The sequence below is a fragment of the Pleurodeles waltl genome, chromosome 11 (assembly GCF_031143425.1).
Source record: "Pleurodeles waltl isolate 20211129_DDA chromosome 11, aPleWal1.hap1.20221129, whole genome shotgun sequence".
NCBI lineage: Eukaryota > Metazoa > Chordata > Amphibia > Caudata > Salamandridae > Pleurodeles > Pleurodeles waltl.
The window spans coordinates 433,459,272-433,480,462 of record NC_090450.1 but is presented as its reverse complement, the minus strand read 5'-3'; the positions used below and the strand labels follow the sequence as shown (position 1 = coordinate 433,480,462).

The 21,191-nt window shown below is 41.9% G+C and overlaps 1 protein-coding gene across 4 annotated transcripts in view; it reads left to right on the top strand.

Moving 5' to 3' along the window:
* The window catches only part of PIK3CB (phosphatidylinositol-4,5-bisphosphate 3-kinase catalytic subunit beta), a 1,042,661-nt gene that overhangs the window by 652,609 nt on the left and 368,861 nt on the right, over nucleotides 1-21,191 (top strand). For all 4 annotated transcript variants that reach the window (XM_069213799.1, XM_069213795.1, XM_069213796.1 and 1 more), the window contains one exon: nucleotides 17,300-17,430. In XM_069213799.1, the coding sequence (XP_069069900.1) occupies nucleotides 17,300-17,430 (131 nt within the window). The remainder of the gene's footprint in view (nucleotides 1-17,299; nucleotides 17,431-21,191) is intronic.

The window sequence follows — 21,191 nt, the reverse complement described above, 5'->3', positions numbered from 1 at the left end:
TATATATATATATATATATATATATATATATATATATATATATATATATATATATATATATATATATCCAAACATACATACACTGTCCTGGTAAAGTGTGCCCTTTTTATGGGCTACCTGACACTGCAGGAGAAGCCTTAAGGCTTCCCCTGCAGTGCCATTCCTTCATCAGGCACGGAGCTGCTTTGACAGCAGCTCTGTGCGTGGTGAACATTTAAACTCTGTCCACTGCATGCGTACAGGAGACACAGATGAAAGGTCTGCTGTTTCACACCGGGACCTGCTTTAAAGTTCCCGCTGTCAAACAGCAGAGTGTTTGCTGTGGCTTGGCTTGGCTGCAGTGGGGCAGCTGGCTCTTCCTGATTTGAAGTGTTTGCAGCCAATGAGAGCTGTGCATTTCCCTGCATGAGTTCGGCTTTATTCACGGCTAGAGATATACAGATTTGAATTTCCCTAAATTTCTCAAATACTACTGAACAGATTTACGCCAAATAAGCAAAAGTGTGATCTGCATACCAACAGCTTGCTTTCTGCCAAATTTGGTGTAATTTTGTCCAGTGGATCGGCCTGTGGTCATGTCTAAAGAATCCAGTGGAAATTAACATGGAAAACGCAACGTTTTTTGAGCCCCCTTTTTCTCAGCCCACTCTTGATGGATCAACATGAAACTTAATTTCCATGTGCAACAAGAATCACCGCAACACCTTTTTTGGACAATTTTGTGAGGATTCGCAAACGGTGCCAAAAAGCACTTTTCCTATGGAAACGTGGTCCTAAGTATATCTACCTACTGGGGACCGCCAGTGGGTATTATATATTTATATATATATATATATATATATATATATATATGTGTGTGTGTGTGTGTTAGGACCTGGTTGCTATAGAAAAAGCATTTTTCTGATGTATACAACTACCTGTGGATTCCTCACCTTATGAATTCGATCCTTGCGCCAGCATCCGACGGAAAGTCTTCTTCCTAGCTGTCTACGTCGACGTCATAATGGCACGGCTCCACGTGACTCCATCTGACGTCAACGTGCCAATAAGAGGTCCTCGTCGGTGTACTGACGTCAGTTTTCCTTTTTTCCGTGCTTCGATGCCAAAGTTTTTTCTTCCTGGCCCGTTGGTAACTGTAACGATTTCTCAAAGTTACAATGTCGCCTCCGAAGAAGTCCGGTTTCAAGCCGTGTAGGGAATGCGGGGGTTGGATGTCAGTGACCGACCCCCATTCGGACTGTATTTGGTGTTTAAGCTCCGAACATGATGTGGAAGGTGGTTCTTCATGCCAGAGCATGAATCCGAAAGCTCTGAAGGAACGCGAGGCGAAACTCTTCTTAGCCAAGGCAAAGAAGAAGGAACACAAGAAGGTTTCCTCCCATGCTTCTCCCAAAAAACATAAGAAGCGGCGTCATCATGACTCTTGGCGCCGTCATGATTTTCGGCGCCGTTCGGAGCGGAGCCGATCGAGGAGTCGGTCGAGGTCTCGTTCATCACGGCGCCAGAAGACGTGGGAGATGAGTCCTACTGTCACGCCTCAGCCGGAGAGTCCGGGGTTGTCACCAGCACCTTCAGTTTATGAGGTCACTCAAGGTAGTCCTCACCTTTCACCGGCGCCGAGGGATTCTGATGTTCAGCAGACATCTGCACAGCAGTACCCGGCTCCAGGGACGGATCCGGCCGCATTTTTTAATGCAATGTATGCTGTTTTTCAATCCATGGCCCCTACTGGTGCACCGGCGGGTCCCACGGGGCCATTGGCTTTCAATTTGGGCTCGCCGGCGTCGTACAGGGCTGCTCCATTCATGCCCTTCTGCCCTGCAGAGACTGGTGGTTCGGCACCGGGGGTCTCCCCTGGCAAGAGTCCTTCGCCTGGGACCGTGGATCCGTCGGCATGTCAACCGACTCCTTCTCCGCGCCATCCGGCGTCATTGATGGCCTCATCCCGACCGGCTCTATCTCCTTCCGTCCATTCGGCTTCGAGAAGGTCATCTGCCAACTTCGGGTCAGCGCCGGCACCGACGACGGTTGAATCCAGGAGCCTTCCTGAACCGGTTCGAGATCGTCGGTATCGATGGATTCCTTGTCGACGCCGGCTCTGGAAACTCATCTTAGATCTCGGAGGAAGGCATTGAGACTGCTGGAGGAGGAAGAATACAGAAGGCTTTGAGGAAGGTGAGATAGAGCCTTTCTGATGACTTCCAGGGTCTTGCCACTGCAAGTGGTTTGGATACTTCCCCGGAGTGGGACATTGCGTCTCCGGGGGAGGTTACTGAGGAGGCCGCCTCCTTCCATGCGGTGGTGAGGAAGGCAGCTGATTATCTGGATTTGCCTTTGTCTACGGCAGAAGTAAAGACTAACCTGCTTACAGAGGTTCTTCATCCATCTTCCTCCAGTGCTGACCCTTTGCTGCCTTTTAATGAGGCTTTGACGGAGCCCATTTTAGGCCTATGGAAAAAGCCGGTTACATCTCCTGCTGTGAACAGGGTAGTGGCGAGGAGGCATAGAAGTGCCCCAGGAGATCCAGTTTTTCTGTCTCGTCACCCTACTCCGGAGAGCTTGGTGGTTCAGGCATCATGTTCTGCAAAGTCTGCCCCCGGTACATACCCAGGTGTTCCGACTGACAGGGAATCCAAGAGGATGGAGCAGTCCTTAAAGAAAATTTTCTCCTCTTGCAGCAAGGCCCTAAAAGCTACCAATTCCACCTGTGTGCTAGGCAGATACATCCATGCCCTAATGGACTCTGCTAAGGAGATGGCAAAAGATCTGCCACAAGAAATGCAAAAATCTTTTGGGTCCCTTTTCTTGGATGCACAAGCTGCTGCACAGCAGGTTATACAATCTGGCCTCGATACAACGGATTCTATTGCCAGGGCCATGGGAACATCGGTGGCTATGAGAAGGCATGCCTGGTTAAGGTCTTCGGGTTTCTCATCAGATGTACAATCCACTTTAATGGACCTTCCGTTTGATGGGGAAAAGCTATTTGGGGACAAGGCAGACTCTGCCCTTGAACGGTTTAAGGACTGTTGGGCTACAGCTAAGTCCCTGGGTTTACAGGCCCCTTCTACTACATCGTACAGACCTTTTCGTAGGTTTCAAGTATTTGTTAGAAGCTCTGCCTTTCGAAGGTCCCAATCTTATGCCCAGCAACCTGCCAATCCGCTGTATCGTGCCTTTAGAGGGTGGGGTAGGGGTAGGGCTAGAGGTCCAGCCCAGCAGCTTTCTTCTTCTTCATCCTCCTCTGGTGGACAACAGCAGAAGCAGCCCTAGGTTTCCCCACTTTATCAGCCATACTTCTCCTGTAGGGGGAAGATTGAGTCTTTTTCTACAGAAATGGAGGTCAATTACAACAGACTCGTGGGTGTTAGGAATTGTGGAAAAGGGCTATGCTCTCCCCTTTCGGGAGTTCCCTCCTTTTGTTCAGAAGACCATCTTCTGTTGTTGCAACAGGAGGTTGTAACCATGTTGGCAAAGGGCGCTATAGAGTTGGTGCCGTTGCAGGAAAGGGGTCAGGGGTGTTACTCAAGATATTTCCTGATTCCCAAAGTGGACAGTCTGTTGCGGCTGATCCTAGACTTGAGGATTTTGAATTTGTTCCTCAAGCAGGAAAAATTCAAAATGCTGACCCTAGCGCAGGTACTATTGGCGTTGAATGAAGGAGACTGGATGGTGTCTGTCGACTTGCAGGACGCGTACTTTCATGTTCCCATAATCAAGTCGCACAGGAAGTATCTCCGTTTTGTGGTCGGATCGCAACATTACCAGTTTGCGGTCCTTCCGTTTGGACTTACTTCAGCACCCCGGGTTTTCACAAAGGTGATGGCAGTTGTTGCAGCACATCTCAGAAAGAGGGAAGTAGCGGTTTTTCCCTACCTGGACGATTGGTTGATCAAAGCCAAGTCTCCAGAGCTTGTGTTGTCTCATCTGCGAATGACAACCCAGTTGTTGTTCGATCTGGGTTTTTTGGCAAACGTACCCAAATCTCACCTGGAGCCCTCTCAACGCCTCCCGTTCATAGGGGGAGTACTTGACACAACAATGTTTCGGGCCTACCCCCCGCCTCAGCGGGTTCGGGACATTCAGGTCCTGATTCCTTTGTTTCAAAGTGGAGCGGCAGTTCCAGTCCTCAAGGTCTTACGCCTACTAGGTCCGTTTGCTTCTTGCATTCTGTTGGTCACTCACGCTCGCTGGCATATGAGGGCTCTTCAGTGGTGCCTCCGCAGACAGTGGTTCCAGCACAAGGGGGATCTCAGAGACACAATAAAGATCTCCAAGAACGCTGTAGCTGATCTTCTTTGGTGGGCAGAGGACGGCAACCTTTCCCAAGGGAAACCGTTTTCACTGCCTCCTCCAGTGGCCACAGTGATTTCGGATGCTTCCACTCTAGGGTGGGGAGCTCATCTGGGGGACCTGGAGATCAAGGGTCATTGGTCTCCAGCGGAACAGATGTTGCATATCAATCTGTTGGAATTGCGGGCGGTACGTTTGGCGCTCAAGGCCTTCCTCCCTTCCCTTCGCGGTCAGTCAGTTCAGATCCTGACGGACAACACTACCGCGATGTGGTATATAAACAAGCAGGGAGGTGTGGGGTCGTATCTTCTCTGCCGAGAAGCCCTCCGACTCTGGTCCTGGGCTCAGGACCATCAGATTTGCTTGATGGCAAATCATTTGGCTGGAGTGTTGAATGTACGTGCGGACGTTCTCAGTCGTCACTTCTCATTGGATCACGAGTGGCGTCTCCATCCGGATCTAGTCCTCCACATCTTCCAGATGTGGGGTACTCCTCAGGGGGATTTATTCGCCACTCGGGAGAACGCGCATTGCCCGTTATTCGGCAGCCTTCAGTATCCGATGCAAGGGGCATTGGGGGACGCGTTTCAGATGTCCTGGACCGGCCAGTTGCTTTACGTGTTTCCCGCCCCATACCCTTGATTCCTCGGGTTTTGAGGAAGGTTCGTCAAGACCGGGCCCAAGTCATCTTGGTGGCACCGGACTGGCCGAGAAGGGTATGGTATACAGACCTGCTTCAACTCTCTGTGCCCTCTGCTCCGTCTCCCGCTCAGGGCAGATCTCCTCTCTCAGTCTCAGGGGCAGGTTTTACACCCCCACCTCCAGAGCCAGCACCTTCATGCCCGGAGATTGAACGGGGCAACCTGAATTCCTTTTCTCTCCCACCGGATATAGTGGATGTTATACTACCGTCCAGGCGACACTCCACTAAATCTATTTATGCCGGAAGGTGGGCAAAATTTGTGCTGTGGTGTGGAGAGAACCTAAAAGATCCCTTAAAGGCCCATCTTTCAGATGTACTTTTGTTTGTTCTTAGTTTGGCGAAGAAAGGCTGTGTGATAGCTACAGTTAAGGGTTACTTGGCAGCTCTGTCGGCGTTCCTTTGCCTTCCGGACCAGCCATCTTTATTCAAGTCTCCAATTGTACATAGGTTCCTTAAGGGTTTGGTGAATAGCGTTCCTCCTACTCCTTTTCATATGCCTCAGTGGGACTTAAATCTTGTTTTAACATTCTTCATGAGTTCGCCTTTTGAGCCCATGCATTCATGTCCATTGAGATATTTAGCCTTGAAGACCATTTTCTTAATCGCAATTACTTCTGCCAGAAGGATTGGAGAGCTTCAGGCACTTTCCGTTAAGCCTCCTTTCACCATGTTTTTCCCTGATAAAGTGGTTCTAAAAACCAGGGCTGCTTTTCTACCAAAAGTTGTCACCCCTTTTCATATAGGGCAAACTATCACTCTTCCTGCGTTTTACCCTCCTCCCCACCCGTCTAAAGAAGAAGAGAGACTCCATAGGTTGGACCCTAAGAGGGCCCTGAGTTTTTACCTAGAAAGGACTAAGGACTTTCGTTTAGATGAGCAACTGTTTGTTGGATATGCTGGTCAGCGAAAGGGCAGAGCGGTTCAGAAAAGAACACTCTCCAGGTGGGTCATCTTGTCTATCAAAATCTGTTACTCTTTGGCAAAAAAGGTCCCTCCTGAAGGTATCAGGGCCCACTCTACTACAGCTAAATCTGCATCCTCGGCTCTGGCGAGGGGAGTTCCATTAATAGATATATGTAAAGCGGCAACTTGGGCGTCCCTCCATACTTTCGTGAAACATTACTGTTTAGACTCTGAGATGAGGAGGGACGGTCATTTTGCTCGCTCGGTATTGCAAGATTTCTTAGTGTAATCAGACGGGCACCCACCACCGAGTGCGGTACTGCTTGGGACTCGATTCATAAGGTGAGGAATCCACAGGTAGTTGTATCCATCAGAAGAACAAGTTACTTACCTTCGGTAACGCTTTTTCTGGTGGATACACTAACTACCTGTGGATTCCTCACGGTCCCTCCTGCCTTCCCGTTGCCTGCCTGATTTCACAGTTATCTTGCAGTTTTTGGTTTAATATTTCTTCTTATATTTATATATTTGTATGTATATATCTACATGTATGTATGTGTGTGTATATATATATATATATATATATATATGTATATATATATATATATAGTGATATTTCTCTACATATTTTTGTATATTCGTGTGTTTAAGCTCTTAACAAGAATATATGGTTCAAATGGACAAGGTTTTTGTGTGCGTATATCTTTCTATATTAAATATCATTTTTCATGGTCGGTTTGCACCTGTTTGCCTTAAGAGCACGAAAAAAATGAGGTGAAACTGACGTCAGTACGCCAACGAGGACCTCTTATTGGCACGTTGACGTCAGACGGAGTCACGTGGAGCCGTGCCATTATGACGTCCTCGTCGACGTAGACAGCTAGGAAGAAGACTTTCCGTCGGATGCTGGCGCAAGGATCGAATTCATAAGGTGAGGAATCCACAGGTAGTTAGTGTATCCACCAGAAAAAGCGTTACCGAAGGTAAGTAAGTGGTTCTTTTTGACTTGCCTATATCTTTGGCACCGCTTAACGAATCTTCACAAGATTTTCCAGAAAAATTCAACAGTCACATCAGCTGCTGTCTGGAAAGTTTTGGGGTGATCAGTCCAGCTGCGGCTGAGAAAAAGGGGGAGGTCAAAAAAAGGTGCCTTTCCAATGTTAATTCCCATAAGGATTTTGAACAGGGCTACAGCCCGAACCACTGGACGGAATTACGGCAAATTTGGCAGAAAGGTAGCTCTTGGTGTAGAAAGCGCTCTTTTTGTTATTTGGTGTAAATCCATTTAGTAGTTCTTCAGAAATTAAAGAAAATCTAATGTGTATATATAGGGTCGTGAAGACTCTGCAAACCCTCCCAATCTCGTGCTGAGATTTGATTGTCTGCCAGCACTTCAACAAGGAAGTTTTGGCAGCCATGTTGGGACTCTGCTGAAGCTAAGTCCTACAAAACAAAATGGAAAAATAAATAAAAATAAGAAAAGGGGACAGGGTAGTCACCCTGACCCCTTAGCCCTGGTGCAGGGGGTCCCAAAATCCCAGTCCTCTAGATAACTATTACTCACGCCTTTGCCATTCACAGCTAATTAGTCCACATGTTATATCATTGATGACATATTCTATGCCATCTTTCATATTCTCACTGCAAAATTTGCAATAAAATTATTGAAAATACAACCGTGCATGGCGATAGTTATAGTTACTTGAAAGACTTCTAACTATAATTGCTGAATTTCTATGGTTCTATACAAGTAAGTTCAAAACCTAACTATAAAGTCCCTGTAACCTTTGTTTTTTTTTGTGAATATATATATATATATATATATATATATATATATATATATATATATACATATATATATATATATATATATATATACATATATATATTCATTCATTCATTGGGCAATTGTCCTAATGAAGATAGTCAAGCCTTAATGAGAAAGTCTGCTCATTGGTTGAGGTCTAAATCTAAACATCAAGAGGACCTAAATAAGATCCTTATGGCATGCAGAGTGAAATGGGTTGGTCCATCAAAGACAGTTTCTGATGGTGATTTTGTTGTGATTAATTTTGCTAATCCCTGTCTAGTTAAGCGCTTGCTGGCTGATCTGGATTATTGTGCTAGGACCAAGGAGGGGATTTATATTTACCCATTAAGTTACTTTTATGACCCAACTACTTTATTTTCTTCAGTTGCTCATTGTAAATACAATACAGGGTTCGTTACGTCACAAGTCCGAACAATTGTTCCTATTACCAACCGTTTTCAGGTTTTCAACTCTTTAGATGAGAATGACTGACTTAAAGATATAGATAGGCATGGTAGGGATGATTCGGAGGGGCTAAAGGTAGGTGAAGACCACAATACATCTCCACTAGATGAAGGGATGGCTCCTAGTGCTTTGGCTCATGTCATTACAATGAAAGAATCAATACAAGGATCAGGACATAAACCTTTAACATTAATTAGTTGGAACATTGCGGGGCTTTGGTCTAAAATAAAAACCCAGATTGTTTGAAATTTATATCTACATACAACATAATCTGCTTTCAAGAGACTTGGTCAAAGGATACGTTCTTATGGGATGGTTAATTATCCCTTCATTAACCAGCAATTGCCTCCACAGCGGGAAGGGCAAGAGGGGGCCTTCTAGTTCTTATTTCATTACAATTACCAAAAATGGAGGCATCTATAATTTGGTCCTCATTTTATGATTGTTTTATTATCAATTGAAGGGAGTAAGCGTATTTTGATAATAAACTGCTATAATAATGTCCCACGTGGTCTCTTGAAGAGAAACCTTGAGGATCTAATAGATTTTATTGATTCATCTACTCGCAACAGGGCATAGAATTAGTTATGCTATGGGTAGGAGATTTTAATATGCTCGTGTGTCATCAGGAAGCTCCGCATCTGTGCAGCGTTCCTCCTGAGGGTAGAGAGATGTTAGTACACTTTACTCATACAAATAAAGGTGAAGCTTTAAAAATGTTTATCTGTAAGTTTGATCTTGTATATGCAAGGGGAAAAACGTCTGCAAATACCCAAGAAATTTCCACATTTACAGGGAATCCCAAAGGGAGTATTATTGATTTTATTCTTATTAGATCTTTAGATTTTCATCTAATTATTGATTTTAAGATAATACCCCATTGCGCCCGTGATCATATTCCCCTATGTATTGATCTAGCTTATAACATTAAATTGGTCCCAAAGAATAGGGAAGTGAGAAGAAAATCTGTATTCAATAAAAACTCTGGAGTACGCATGAAATGGGAAAAGGTAGATTCAAATGCTTTTAATCAGGAAATTATAAAATCAAAGCTAGACTCCATTAACATTTGTCTGTCACATCAGTCAACCCATTATCTTATAGTCCAAGAACATTAACATTTAAGCAATGCCATCTCTGCTGCACTGATAACTGATAGGATTTTTCCGGGTCCAGTGGCTCACAGATGATTCAACTCTGTGTGTACAGCTGCTCATAAAACCCTAAAAAAAGTTCTCAGAACTATTCCCTTTTTCCGCGATCTAGTAAAAATGGCAAGGGGTCAATATAAGGCAACGCTAGAAGAGAGGAAATTGGAAATTAGAACTAAAGCGTGGGAAGAGCTTTTGGCAGCTACTGAACTGAAGGACATATCAAAATTCTGGAACGTGGTAAATCACCCGTATTTTTCTGATTATGACACTAGAGATGATGATTGTTTGATTTCAGAAACTGTTTGGGTGAATCATTTACGAGGGTATTCCATTCTGGAAATGATTTGCCAATTGAGGGGGGTGAAAGTATCAAGCAGAAATCTGCAGAATCTAATGTGAACATTCTAGATATTTCCATTGACCTTCATGAGGTCATTTCAGCAATAAACCGCTCCAGGCCAGGGAAGGCACCTGGACCAGATGGGGTCCCAGTAGACATCTTTAAATCTATGCCAAACTTTTGGGGTCCGTTAATTACAAATGTGTTAAGAGTAGTAAAGAGTAACATTCCTTCTTCGTGGAAGTTGGCTACTATTATCCCTATATTTAAAAGGGGTAATGGACAATATCCTACTTGTTATGGGCCAATCTCCCTTATAGATTCAGCGGCTAAGATATTAGGGAGTGTGATCGTATCATGGTTGATGGATTGGGTGACGGAGGCAAAGATTCTCTCCCCAATTCAATATGGCTTTAGGCCTGGCCTAGGCACAGTAGAACAAGCACTAAATTTGCATCTCGTTCTCAGCAAATGTGTAATTGCTAAAAAAAGAATCCATTCAAATGGTATTACTGATCTTTCAAGTGCTTTTGATCTGGTAAATAGAGAGAAATTTTGGCAAATTATGAAAACTTTGGGGACTGATTTTAACATGTTGGAGTTGATAACGCGTTTACATACAGATTTAAAGGTCTCAGTTCCGTTTGTATTGCATGGTGAGAGAACCTCCCCTATTCCATCAAGACGAGGAGTAAGGCAAGGTTGTATTTAAGCCCCATTTTTATTTTTGATATATATCAGTGGGCTCTATGACTTTTTAATAAAATATGGGAAGGATTCCCCAAGATGGACAGAGACAGCTCCCAGTTTTACTATATGCAGACAATGCTGTATTAATTGCGCGCACAGCTAATGGTCTTCAAGGCCTGTTGGATCTGTTTTTTTTTTTTTTTTTTTACTTTTATGCAAGATCTCGATTTGAAAGTACATTTTTCAAAGACGTACGTAATGACGTGTGGTCCTTGAAATACAAGGTTCAAACAATTCACTATGGGAGGTAATATTATTAATAAGGTGAAAGACTTCTGTTATTTAGGTATGCATGTGAGTTCCTCTATGTCCTGGAACTCCCATCTCAAATTTAAGACTCAGCAACTGGTGAGAAATATAGAAGCGATATTTCGCTTCGCCCGTAAATTGGGACTCAGACCAATATCTCAGAATATTACGCTCTATAAATCAAAGTGTGCATCAGCAGCTACATATGGGGCGGGCCTGTGGGGTTACATTAGAGCAAATTTGCTTCAACGTGTTGAGAACAAATTTGCCCACAGACTATTGATAGCACCCAAGAATGTAGCAAATATCATCTGCCATGAGGAATTGGGTTTACAATATATAGAGAATTTGATTGCTGTTGCCCCACTTTTGCTGTGGCTTAGATGCTGGAGAAATCCTGTGGCTGGCTTGGTTCAAGACTTTGACTGATTGTTTACAATTGGCCTAATCAAATAGAATCCCTTGGCTCTCATATTTGCAAACATCTTTCCAAAATTTGGGGCTCAATAACATGTTTACAGACCCAGAGTCTTTGCCAATAAGTGCCAAGGAGGTGGTAAAACAATGGCATATTGAATACACCCTGAGATTTCATAGCGCCCTGATTTTTTAAACTTTAGAAACTTGCGTCCAGATTTCACACGTGGCTATCATGGAACCCTATTTAACTTGGTTCTCAAGTCCATTAATATGTTCCTTCCTAACTTCATTTAGGTTTAATCGAATTCACTTTAGAGTGGCCTTCCCTAAACAATGTATTTAGCAAAAAGAGTTTCCACCTTGCCCCTGTGATGTAGGATCTAAGCAGAGCACATGCCACTTTTTTCTATTTTGTACACTTTATACTTCCACTAGACATGCTTTTATATTGCCCCTTTTACGTAAATTAAAGTTTATCCATTCCAAGGATGCTATGATTCATGTTCAAAAATTGTCAGAAATTCAAATCTGTTATCCTGGATAAAATGTTATTAGATCTGCTATTGTTATCAGGAACCAATATGAATTTGCTGATACAGCTGTACAATAGTTTTAATTTGGAAACGGATATGATTATCAAATGAATTTGTGATTTCTGATATAAGTGAGCACTTGTCACTTTATTCTGTATATTTTGAATGATTTTAAACAATTTTATAGTGTTTTTATAATTTAGGTATATGCTTTGCATTATAAGGCTGCTATGACTCCGCATAAAATCGAAGGGTACCAAATGTATTATTCTGTTTTAAATCTTATGAGATTTGATACTGCTACCAGGAATTGACATGAATTTGCTGATATGGTAGTGTAATTAGATCTGGATGTGGGCTATGCTGCTGAAATGTTTTGTAACGATGCTTTGTATATTTCTAAATGTATTTTAACTTTTGATCTGTATAAAATGGTTTGTGCTTTTATGGCATTTTGCCAAATAAAGAATTTTTAACTGAATATTTATATATATACACACACAAATTTGTCATGGTCGTTTCGCTCCAGACCACCGGTGGTGCGGAATATGCACGCGCACCACTGCATTCTAAAATATGCACTTTCCTCATACAGTAAAGCAGAGGGTCAGGACTCCAAGGCGAGCATTCGCTGTAATTTATTGAAGAAAAACAACAGGAATGTGTTTCAGCATTTCTGCCTGTTGGACACCATCTTAGTTTACACTTTATATCTCATCACATGATCATACCATTTGGAACCCTTCTAACTGAAATGCATATTTTTCAAATCAGTTTACTATGTTTGGAACATCTTTCACATTGTATTCATCATACTGTATAATAGTTCAAAATTGATCTATTATCGAACTTCTTGGTTGTGAATCCGACCAAAAAGGTCACAACGACTATAATAGCTCCACAATCACTAATGGTAACCAATTGAGCATATGAACATTTTCAACTATGTTAAATCTTTACAATCTCAGATATAACATTCTATAATACATATTCTTTGAATGTTTACATATGGCAATGTGAAAATGCGTGTGAATTCCTTCCTACGACGTAAATTATTGAACCTCAAAATTAAATACACAGTCTCTGCTAACCTAAAAATGCAATTCTATCAAAGTAAGGTAGTAATTCTGTCAATCTATACATAAACACTATGATTAGTCATGATTCCCTAATAGCTTTAACATATTGTGTGCCTAACTTAACAGGGCAATGTTACGTAGATTTGCCACCAATTTTGTTTAACTCTTTAAATGTATATCTAACTCTTCACTTTTGTTCAATCCATTTGGTTCCTTTGTATCAAATGCTAATATGTATCTGGACTCAAGAATTCTTAACTTTTTCTCTCTATCTCTTCCTCTGAAGTCTTCCCGTATTCCACCTATCACACTATGTTTTAGGTTCTTTGTATCTTCCTCCATGCACGTCCTGAATATGTCTGGCTACTGGGTAGGTATCATCTTTATTTTGAACTGCTCTCAAGTGCTGCAAAATACGTTTATGCACTTGTAATTTTGTGCTACCTATATACATTTTGGGACTACACTTTAAAGTATATATGACATCACTTTTGCAAGTGTATACTCCCTTATTCTTATGTATGGTTTTACCATTCATAACAACTTTCTTGATGTTTTCTCCATTCCTGCATGCCTTGCATTTTGAACGTTTGAAAAAAACATAATTCTGAACTAACCAGATCTTCTTATCATACTGCCTAATGTCAATTCTTACTAGCACATCACGCATAGATTTTCCTCTACGATAAATAATTTGAGTTTTTTTTTTCAGGTCTTTTCCTATAATCTGATCACTTCTCAACATGTGCCAATGCTTTTGTAGTATCATTCATACTTGTGGATGTGCCATATTATACGTTGTTATAAACCTAACCGTCTGTTGTTCATCTGAACGTGTCATATTACTTTTTGGTCTATTGAATAGAATACTGTCCGTGAACGTTGGCTCACTTTCTTCCTTGCCTTTGTAAGTGTGGTACTGGAATACCCTCTCTCAATCTTATCAACATATCCTTTTCAACCTCTGCAAAGTTATTATCAGTACTATAGATTCTTTTAGCTCGCAATAACTCCCCATATGGGATACTTTCTTTTAAGGACCGAGGATGAAAACTAGCAGCATGTAATAGCCTGTTACCCGCTGTGGGTTTCCTATACAATGTGATCTGTAGCCTGTCCCTTTCTATTGTGACCTTAACATCCAAAAACTCTATTGAGTATTGATATTACCTACACATTTTAAATTCAAATTATTCACATTGATGTCATTTATAAACTTCTCAGCACTTTCTACTTTACCTTTCCAGATGACAAGTACATCATCCATGTATCGCAACCACAAAATAATGTGGTTATTCCATAGATCCAAAGGTGGACTGTTGAGAACCTGCTCCTCCCACCAGCCCATATACAAGTTGCCATAGCTTGGGACAAAACAAGTACCCATCTCTGCCCCACACAGCGGTTCAAAAATGTAATTGTTGAAAAAGGAAATATTATGTTGAAGACCCCATCTTATCATACTTATCAACAAAACACTGTGTTTGTAAAATTCTGTGGGTCTAACTCTCAAAAAATGTTGTACTGATCTTATACCGTCTTCATGTGGGATACTCGTAAAACTATATCTTCCCTCCCCTTCAGCAAGGCAGTGGATAAGAAAGGAACTAATTCACTCGACCCAACCTCACCTGCCAAATTGCACTAGTATAAGTTTAGTTGCTTTGGGAGTCTCCATTTTTCCTTCCTTTAGATTTGACTCATTTTTCCTGGATAGTTTTTCTCTATTTGTTTTATTTTTTGGCTGTGCCATCCCAACTATTCCCTTAAAAAAAGAGCCAAGGAACAGTGCTGTATATTTTTAGTTAATATATCTGATTCGCAATGGCTTTACATTACTATTAGAATTTTCTAGGCTGCCAAGCATTTTTCAGATCTATAAATCAAAGCATTGAAGGTGGTCTGTTTATTAAACATAACTAGCTTTAGCCTTCAGTGTAAGAACTTGAGAGACATATCCACTAAAGGAAAACATGAATGACTACTGGAAAGGGAACATAGCAGACAAACTATCATAACTGACAAGGAGCTATCAAAGGTTTCTGAGGATTAACTATGACTTAAACCTAGTCATGGTGGCTCCCGGTGGTTCACAGGCCTTTCCATTTCTATGCATTAAAAGTAGCAATGCGGGCGTGCCATGCTGTGCTTCTGTGCCACTAGCGTGCATCAGAAATACTTTCCAATATTCACTTAAATTAGGATCAACTCCTGCCCTTCGTGCAGGGGATGTCTGCACCCACAAAGGCAAGGGACCAGGAACCTTCAAAAGAAATCTTCAAAATAAAAGTGAAAGTAAAAGTGAAAGTTATGTCCATACGTAACCCCAGCCATACTCATCTCCCACTCTGTATTTCCATGCTAAGCCCTTTTTCAGCTAAGTAACTAGCAGTTAAAAGGTTACTTGAGGTTGCGAGGGACCAGTGCAAAACCAAAGTTCAGGCTTACTACGGTGGAGGGTGAGTTGGCTAAAGAACCCACGCAGGGTCCACTAAAACAGTATCTTTGATGGAGCAAAGCATAATCTTTGAGGGCATGATGCACCTACATTTTCCATGCAGTCGGGTCACTGAGCCATTGTCGGGCTCCACTGACGTGAATGCAATATGTTGTTGTCGAGCCGCGGAGAGTCTCATTGTTTGGCTGCACAGGGTGTGAATCTGCTGTTGAACAGCCTCCGTGAAGGAGTGATGTAATGGATTTCTCATGCACTCAAGGCGATGCGTTGGTTTTTACAGGATTTAGCTGTAGAACCCACCTCTGTGGCCCAGGACTGGAGGGAGGCACCACACCTCAGGCAAGGGTAGGACTTATAACAGCACCAGGAGAGTTGCAAACAAACAGTCTTTGATGTCCCTGAGGTTGCAGAAGAACAGGGGGTAATCCAGCAAGCCCCTGGAGACACCCTAGTTCAGGAGAATGGGTCCAGTCCTTGTCTTCAGCAGGGCAGAAATCAGCAGGCAGCAGTGTAGCTGAGCAACGCAGAAAAAACAGTTCCTTGGAACAGTCAGTCCAGACAAAGTGGCAATCCTTACAACAGCACAGCAGCCTTTACACCAGCAGTCTTCTTCCCAAGTCCAGTAGTGATCCGATTTCAGAGGGTCAGAGTCCCAGTACTTATACCCAAAAGTGCCTTTGATGTGGGGGATGACTTCAAAGGATCTCTCTGAAGTGCACATGTCCCCCCTATCATCCCAGCCCCGCCTCTAGACTAGCAGTTGGGGATAATCAGCCCTTTGTGTGGGCTGAGGCCACTACCCTTTTGAAGAGTAAGTGTGAGCCCTTCCCATCCTCCCTGCTTAGGAAGACCCATCAGTATACAGAAAAGTGCAGATGCAGTTGTATCCTGTGTTTTGAGTGTCAGGAGGGAATGCACAAATATAGCTCTCGACCAGACGTGCATTGAAGACAGGCTGTCAGGCACACATAGCAGTGAGATCAGACAAATACCCACTTTCTAAACAGTAACCTTATTAAAAAAAATGTGGTGCAATAGTAGGAAAGTAGGAAAGAATGTCATCATCAGTATACCAGTGAAACTCTAAATCACTCACTGGAAAAACAATCAATTTCTACACTTCATTTAATGATATTTAATCAGATGATATAGCCTCTATCAAACAATATTAGACATGCCAAAAAACGCTTCTAGGCATAAGACAAAAACATTTTTATACATAAATAAACATAAACAATTATTCAACCATTTCATTTCATCAAAGATGTACTTCAATCGTCCTTTCGCTCTCAGAAAAATGTGGTTATGATCTCTGCTTTATACACTAATCCACAAGAGAGATGGTTCTAAGTAAATAAAGGTAGACATATTTGTCTCACTTTCTTAATCCTTGTACCCTCTTCAGAACAATAGAAACACATGTATTTGAACCTTAAGTACAGCTGAAGCTGCGCATACTAGGTCAGTGGTTCCCAACCTTTTGACTTCTGTAGACCCCCACTTTATCATTACTGGAATCCAGGGACACCCACTGAATAATTATTGGAGTACAGGGACCCCTCTCCCTCCCCCCCCCCCCCACACACACCAAATAGTCATTACTGAAAGCTGGGGACCTAATCTGTAAACATTTAATTTTGTAAGCAGTTGTGGACCCCTTGAGGAGGCTTCACGGACCCCCCCCAGGGGTCTCCGGACCACAGGTTGGGAACCACTGTACTAGGTTACTGTAAACTTATGGCTAGATCTGTTTGAAAGGTAAGTCATAGTATTCAACACCATTGTTTTGTAGCTTTAATCTGGAGATTTTTTTTTTATTTGAATATGCCTAACTGTTATGCAGTATTAACTACCAAGACAAATCCTATGCTATCAAGATTACACATAGGTTGATATAGCAAGAAATTTGTTTCTGCTGCATGCACTCCAGTATGCTTGCATTTTTTCTGCACAGTTCTAAAAACGATGATACGTTAAATCCCTGTATTGTCTTCAGTACATTTTAAATGTAATTTTTTCTTGTCCAAATCGTATTTGTAGTTAAATGTATTCACTTTTTTGGCATTATTTGAAAAAGAAAATCTGGTATGTGAAGGTATTACATTTTCTGTTCTCAAGAAAGTTTGGAATTTTGTATTTCAGATGAACTTGAAGATATGTTAAATCCAATGGGAACTGTACAGACTAATCCTTACACAGAAAACGCAACAGCATTGTATCTCCAATTTCAAGAATATTCCCGATCCTCTATTTATTATCCCCCTTTTGATAAGGTAAGAAAATCAACAAAGGAAAACGAATAAACAGAGTAATGTTTTTTTAGTAACATGCATTGTTTAGGCTGGCTGACTGATTTTGGTAGTGTACTTATAGGAAAATCAGGTGCAGGATGCCTACAGTAATACCTAGATTCACAGGGTCTTTTTATTGATAAAAGCTCAACATGGTTCTATGAACCTAGTTTGCATTAAGAGTGATGACTACACTCTTCATAGCCATCATTTTACATACTTCTAAATTTTTCTTTAACAAGGCATGTTGTATGATCACAATTTTCTGAAGCAGTAGCCATGTGCTGCCCTGCTCCTCATTTCAGCTTTTCTGAGTGTTCATATTCACGATGCTTATAAGTGACTTATATAGTATGAGCCTAGATAGCAAGCAATAAAGCACTGTTCTAAGATAATTAGATAAAATAGGTGGAGCAGGCAAGGACTACATTTGGTTGCGAGTTAGAGTGGAGTACAATAAGTGTAATTGGGGTGAGTAAGGCAGTTAGGAAGCATAGTACACAGGAGAAAGGAGATTAAGGCTGCAGAAAAAGTACGGGGTTGGTGTTGCCTGAATAAGCAGCGGGTCTTGTCACCCTGGGAAGTTCGAACAGGCTTTGGCAGTGGAGTGATACAGAATTTAAGGCAGATGCTTTGTAAGAGGGGACTTTACCCTGGTGTTTACTTTGGATAACAAGTTTGCTGTGGTGCATGAACACTGCTGAGGGGTGGAAAAGGGGCCTTCTGTACAGATTTGGATCTGTTTGATAGAAATAATTTTTTGATGCAAAATGCTTATCAAGAGTTGTGAAGGCGAGATAGTTAATTAGCTTCATCGTGCGACAGTAGCAAATTGATTATTTGTGCCTGTTATCAATGGTGAATTTACTTCAGGTGAAGTTCTAATTATCACAGGGGAAGACAGACCTATATCTATAATATGATACTTTCATTTTTATATCAGTGTAAGGAGAGGACTGTGCCTATTCATAGTCTTTGACTTGTAGTTTATTGCCAGTTTTCAACTCGCAGAGTGTTGACTAAATCACTTGTGTCAGGGTTACAGTGGCGTGAGCCTAGATAACAGATGTCCAGGACTTGAAGATGGCACAGAATGGCTTGAGTAAGGTTAGTAGATCATAAATTCTGGATAGGAGTGAAGCAAGAGGCCAGGGATGTAGGAGCCAATCAGATCTATTCTTGGAACGCCAGTGTTCAAATTAGTTTGTGCCCTTGTATTGGGCAGATAGCCAGCTACTGTGGTGGTGCTTTGATAATGTGAAAATATGCCTTGATAGATTTTACAAAGTTCTGGCCGCCAGCTTTAAGGCATTATCAAGACATGCAAGGAATATTTGTTTAGACGCACTAGTAAATTATTGCAGTAGTGAGGCCTGCTAAGTACTAGTGAGATGATTTAGTCTATTGACTGTGTTGAATGGGATGATGTTTACCTGTCACTCTTAGAATGATCTTCCCCCAGACTTTTTGCCTGCTTGCCTCATAGTTTACTGATTCTTTTTTGTTGTCCTTAGTACTCAGAGCACGTTACTACCGCTGACCAGTGCTAAAGTGCATGTACTATCTCTTTTCAACATGATTTACTGGTATACCCACACTTGGCATACTTACTTATAAGTCCCTGGTAAAGTGCACTACCAGTGCCCAGGGCATTTAACTTAAGTGCTACCAGGGGGACTGCAGCACTGCTTGTGCTACCCACTCAAGAAGCCAATTAAGCGTGTCTCAGGCCTGCCATTGCAGAGTCTGTATGTGCAGTTTACACTGCCATGTCGACTTGGCACTTGAAACCTCTTGCCAGGCCCCTTTAATTACACGTCACCCCTATGATAGGCACGACATAGCTCCTAGGGCAGGGTGCTATGTAATTAAAAGGCAGGACATATACTTCGAAGTTTTACATGTCCTGCCTTAAACCTGACTGCTCTGTGCCAAGCTACTAGGGGGGTGAGCAGAGGCTAGTTTAAGGTGTGTTGGTGACTTACCTTAACTAGGATTGTGGTTCCTGCTTAGACAAGGTGCATACCTCTACCATCCAGAAACCCAGTTTCTAACAGGTGAGAGAGCAGATTTTGTGTGTGTTTACCAGTTGGTAAACATACACAGTTGAGATGTGCTGATTGGTTATATAGGATTCCATTTTCACTGGTCAGTAGAAAAGAACCCCATGGTTATCTGGTCAAGGTGGAACACATTTCAGTGTGTCAGAGGAACAGTAGCATGAATCAGTTCAAGAGATGGGTGCAGACGAGGTGAGAAAATGCATTACTCTGGGTTTGGAGGAGTAGAACGTGACTTATCATAGGTCCATTTAGTGTTGGATAGCAGTGAGGCAGTCCAAGGTACATAACTGAAGGTGGGATGTTCACATACAAAAATGGACTAAGACTTGGAATTTGTCAGCTCAAAAGTGATACCAGAGACCAGAAGAGGATATGTCCTGGGGAAGGTGTTATATAGTGCCAAATGAGGATAGTGCAGTACAGAGTCGTGTATGGTGTTCCCACGGAAGTGGGTTGGGTGTTATTGACTTGGAGACCCGAGCGATTGAGGCATAAATACAGAAAGAAACAAGCTTAGCCAGGTGTTTCCAGGCATCCTTTGTTTTCCAATTCATGTGTAACTTGACGCACTGCTTGGAGTTGATTTGGAAGCCTCAAACTTGGCGCAGGTGACCTTTTGTGGTGTCAAGTCATCCAGACTCTGTTAGCTCAATCTATAGTTGTGGTTTTCTTTGATGCCTGTGAAGAGTGCAAATTTTGTCTTGAAAAGATTCAACTTGAAGTATGCTTTTTATATCCAAGGCTGGGTGATGAAAATGAAATCTCTTCAACGATCATGTCTGACACCTTCATTTACAGCTGGGTATGATCTGAATTTTGAATACAGATCTTCTTCCTGGATGAAATGGAGTGAAAATAAAGACGTTATTATTGCTGCAAATAACTTATTAATTTGGAGCTTGAAAACATCATCTGGGCTGCAGGACTGTATTCCATCGGCAAAAAAATAACAGTGCATGGCAATAATGTCCCAAGCTATTTCAGTGGTTGATGCTGGTGAAAGTTAATAGGCACGATAGGATGATGAGTTTGGGGCACAGCTGTCAAAGGATGAAAAGAGCACTGTTAACCGCTTGAATGGTAATAGACTTGTTACAGATTTGTTGGCTGAATCTTGACTAATAGTTCTACAGGAGGTTGTAAGTTTTTGATCTCACAAAAAGTTTAAGAATGCCTTTTCAGTGATCCTTCCACAAGGATAATGGCATTGTGAGTTAGCATTATTCTGATAAGGATCGGCTTGCTCATCAGGGAGAATATGCCTATCTAGAGGGCATTTGGAAAGATGCTTTGTTGAGAAGGTTCCTCGATATTCAGTGGAGGATTGTGTAATAAAAAAGTATCACGTACAGCATAAATATGTATTGCTCGATGAAGTTTAAGTGCCTTGATTGCTTAGAAATCACCAAATCATGTGGTATTGTAACACTGTCCCATCCAGTTTATTTGCAGTTCTATCACTAAATTCAGCAAAGAATAAAGTTTTTGGATTGTTAGAAAGATCTGACGCAAACTGTTATATGAAATGATTGGCAGATCAAATCCATTCAAATCTCGGCAAATGTACCAAAGAAATACAGTTGCGTATAATGGTTACCATTGAATCATCTATTTATTTTTTTCTGGGCAACATTTTTCTTTTATAACTACCCTTTCCCTAATGCCCTCTTAATAAACTGA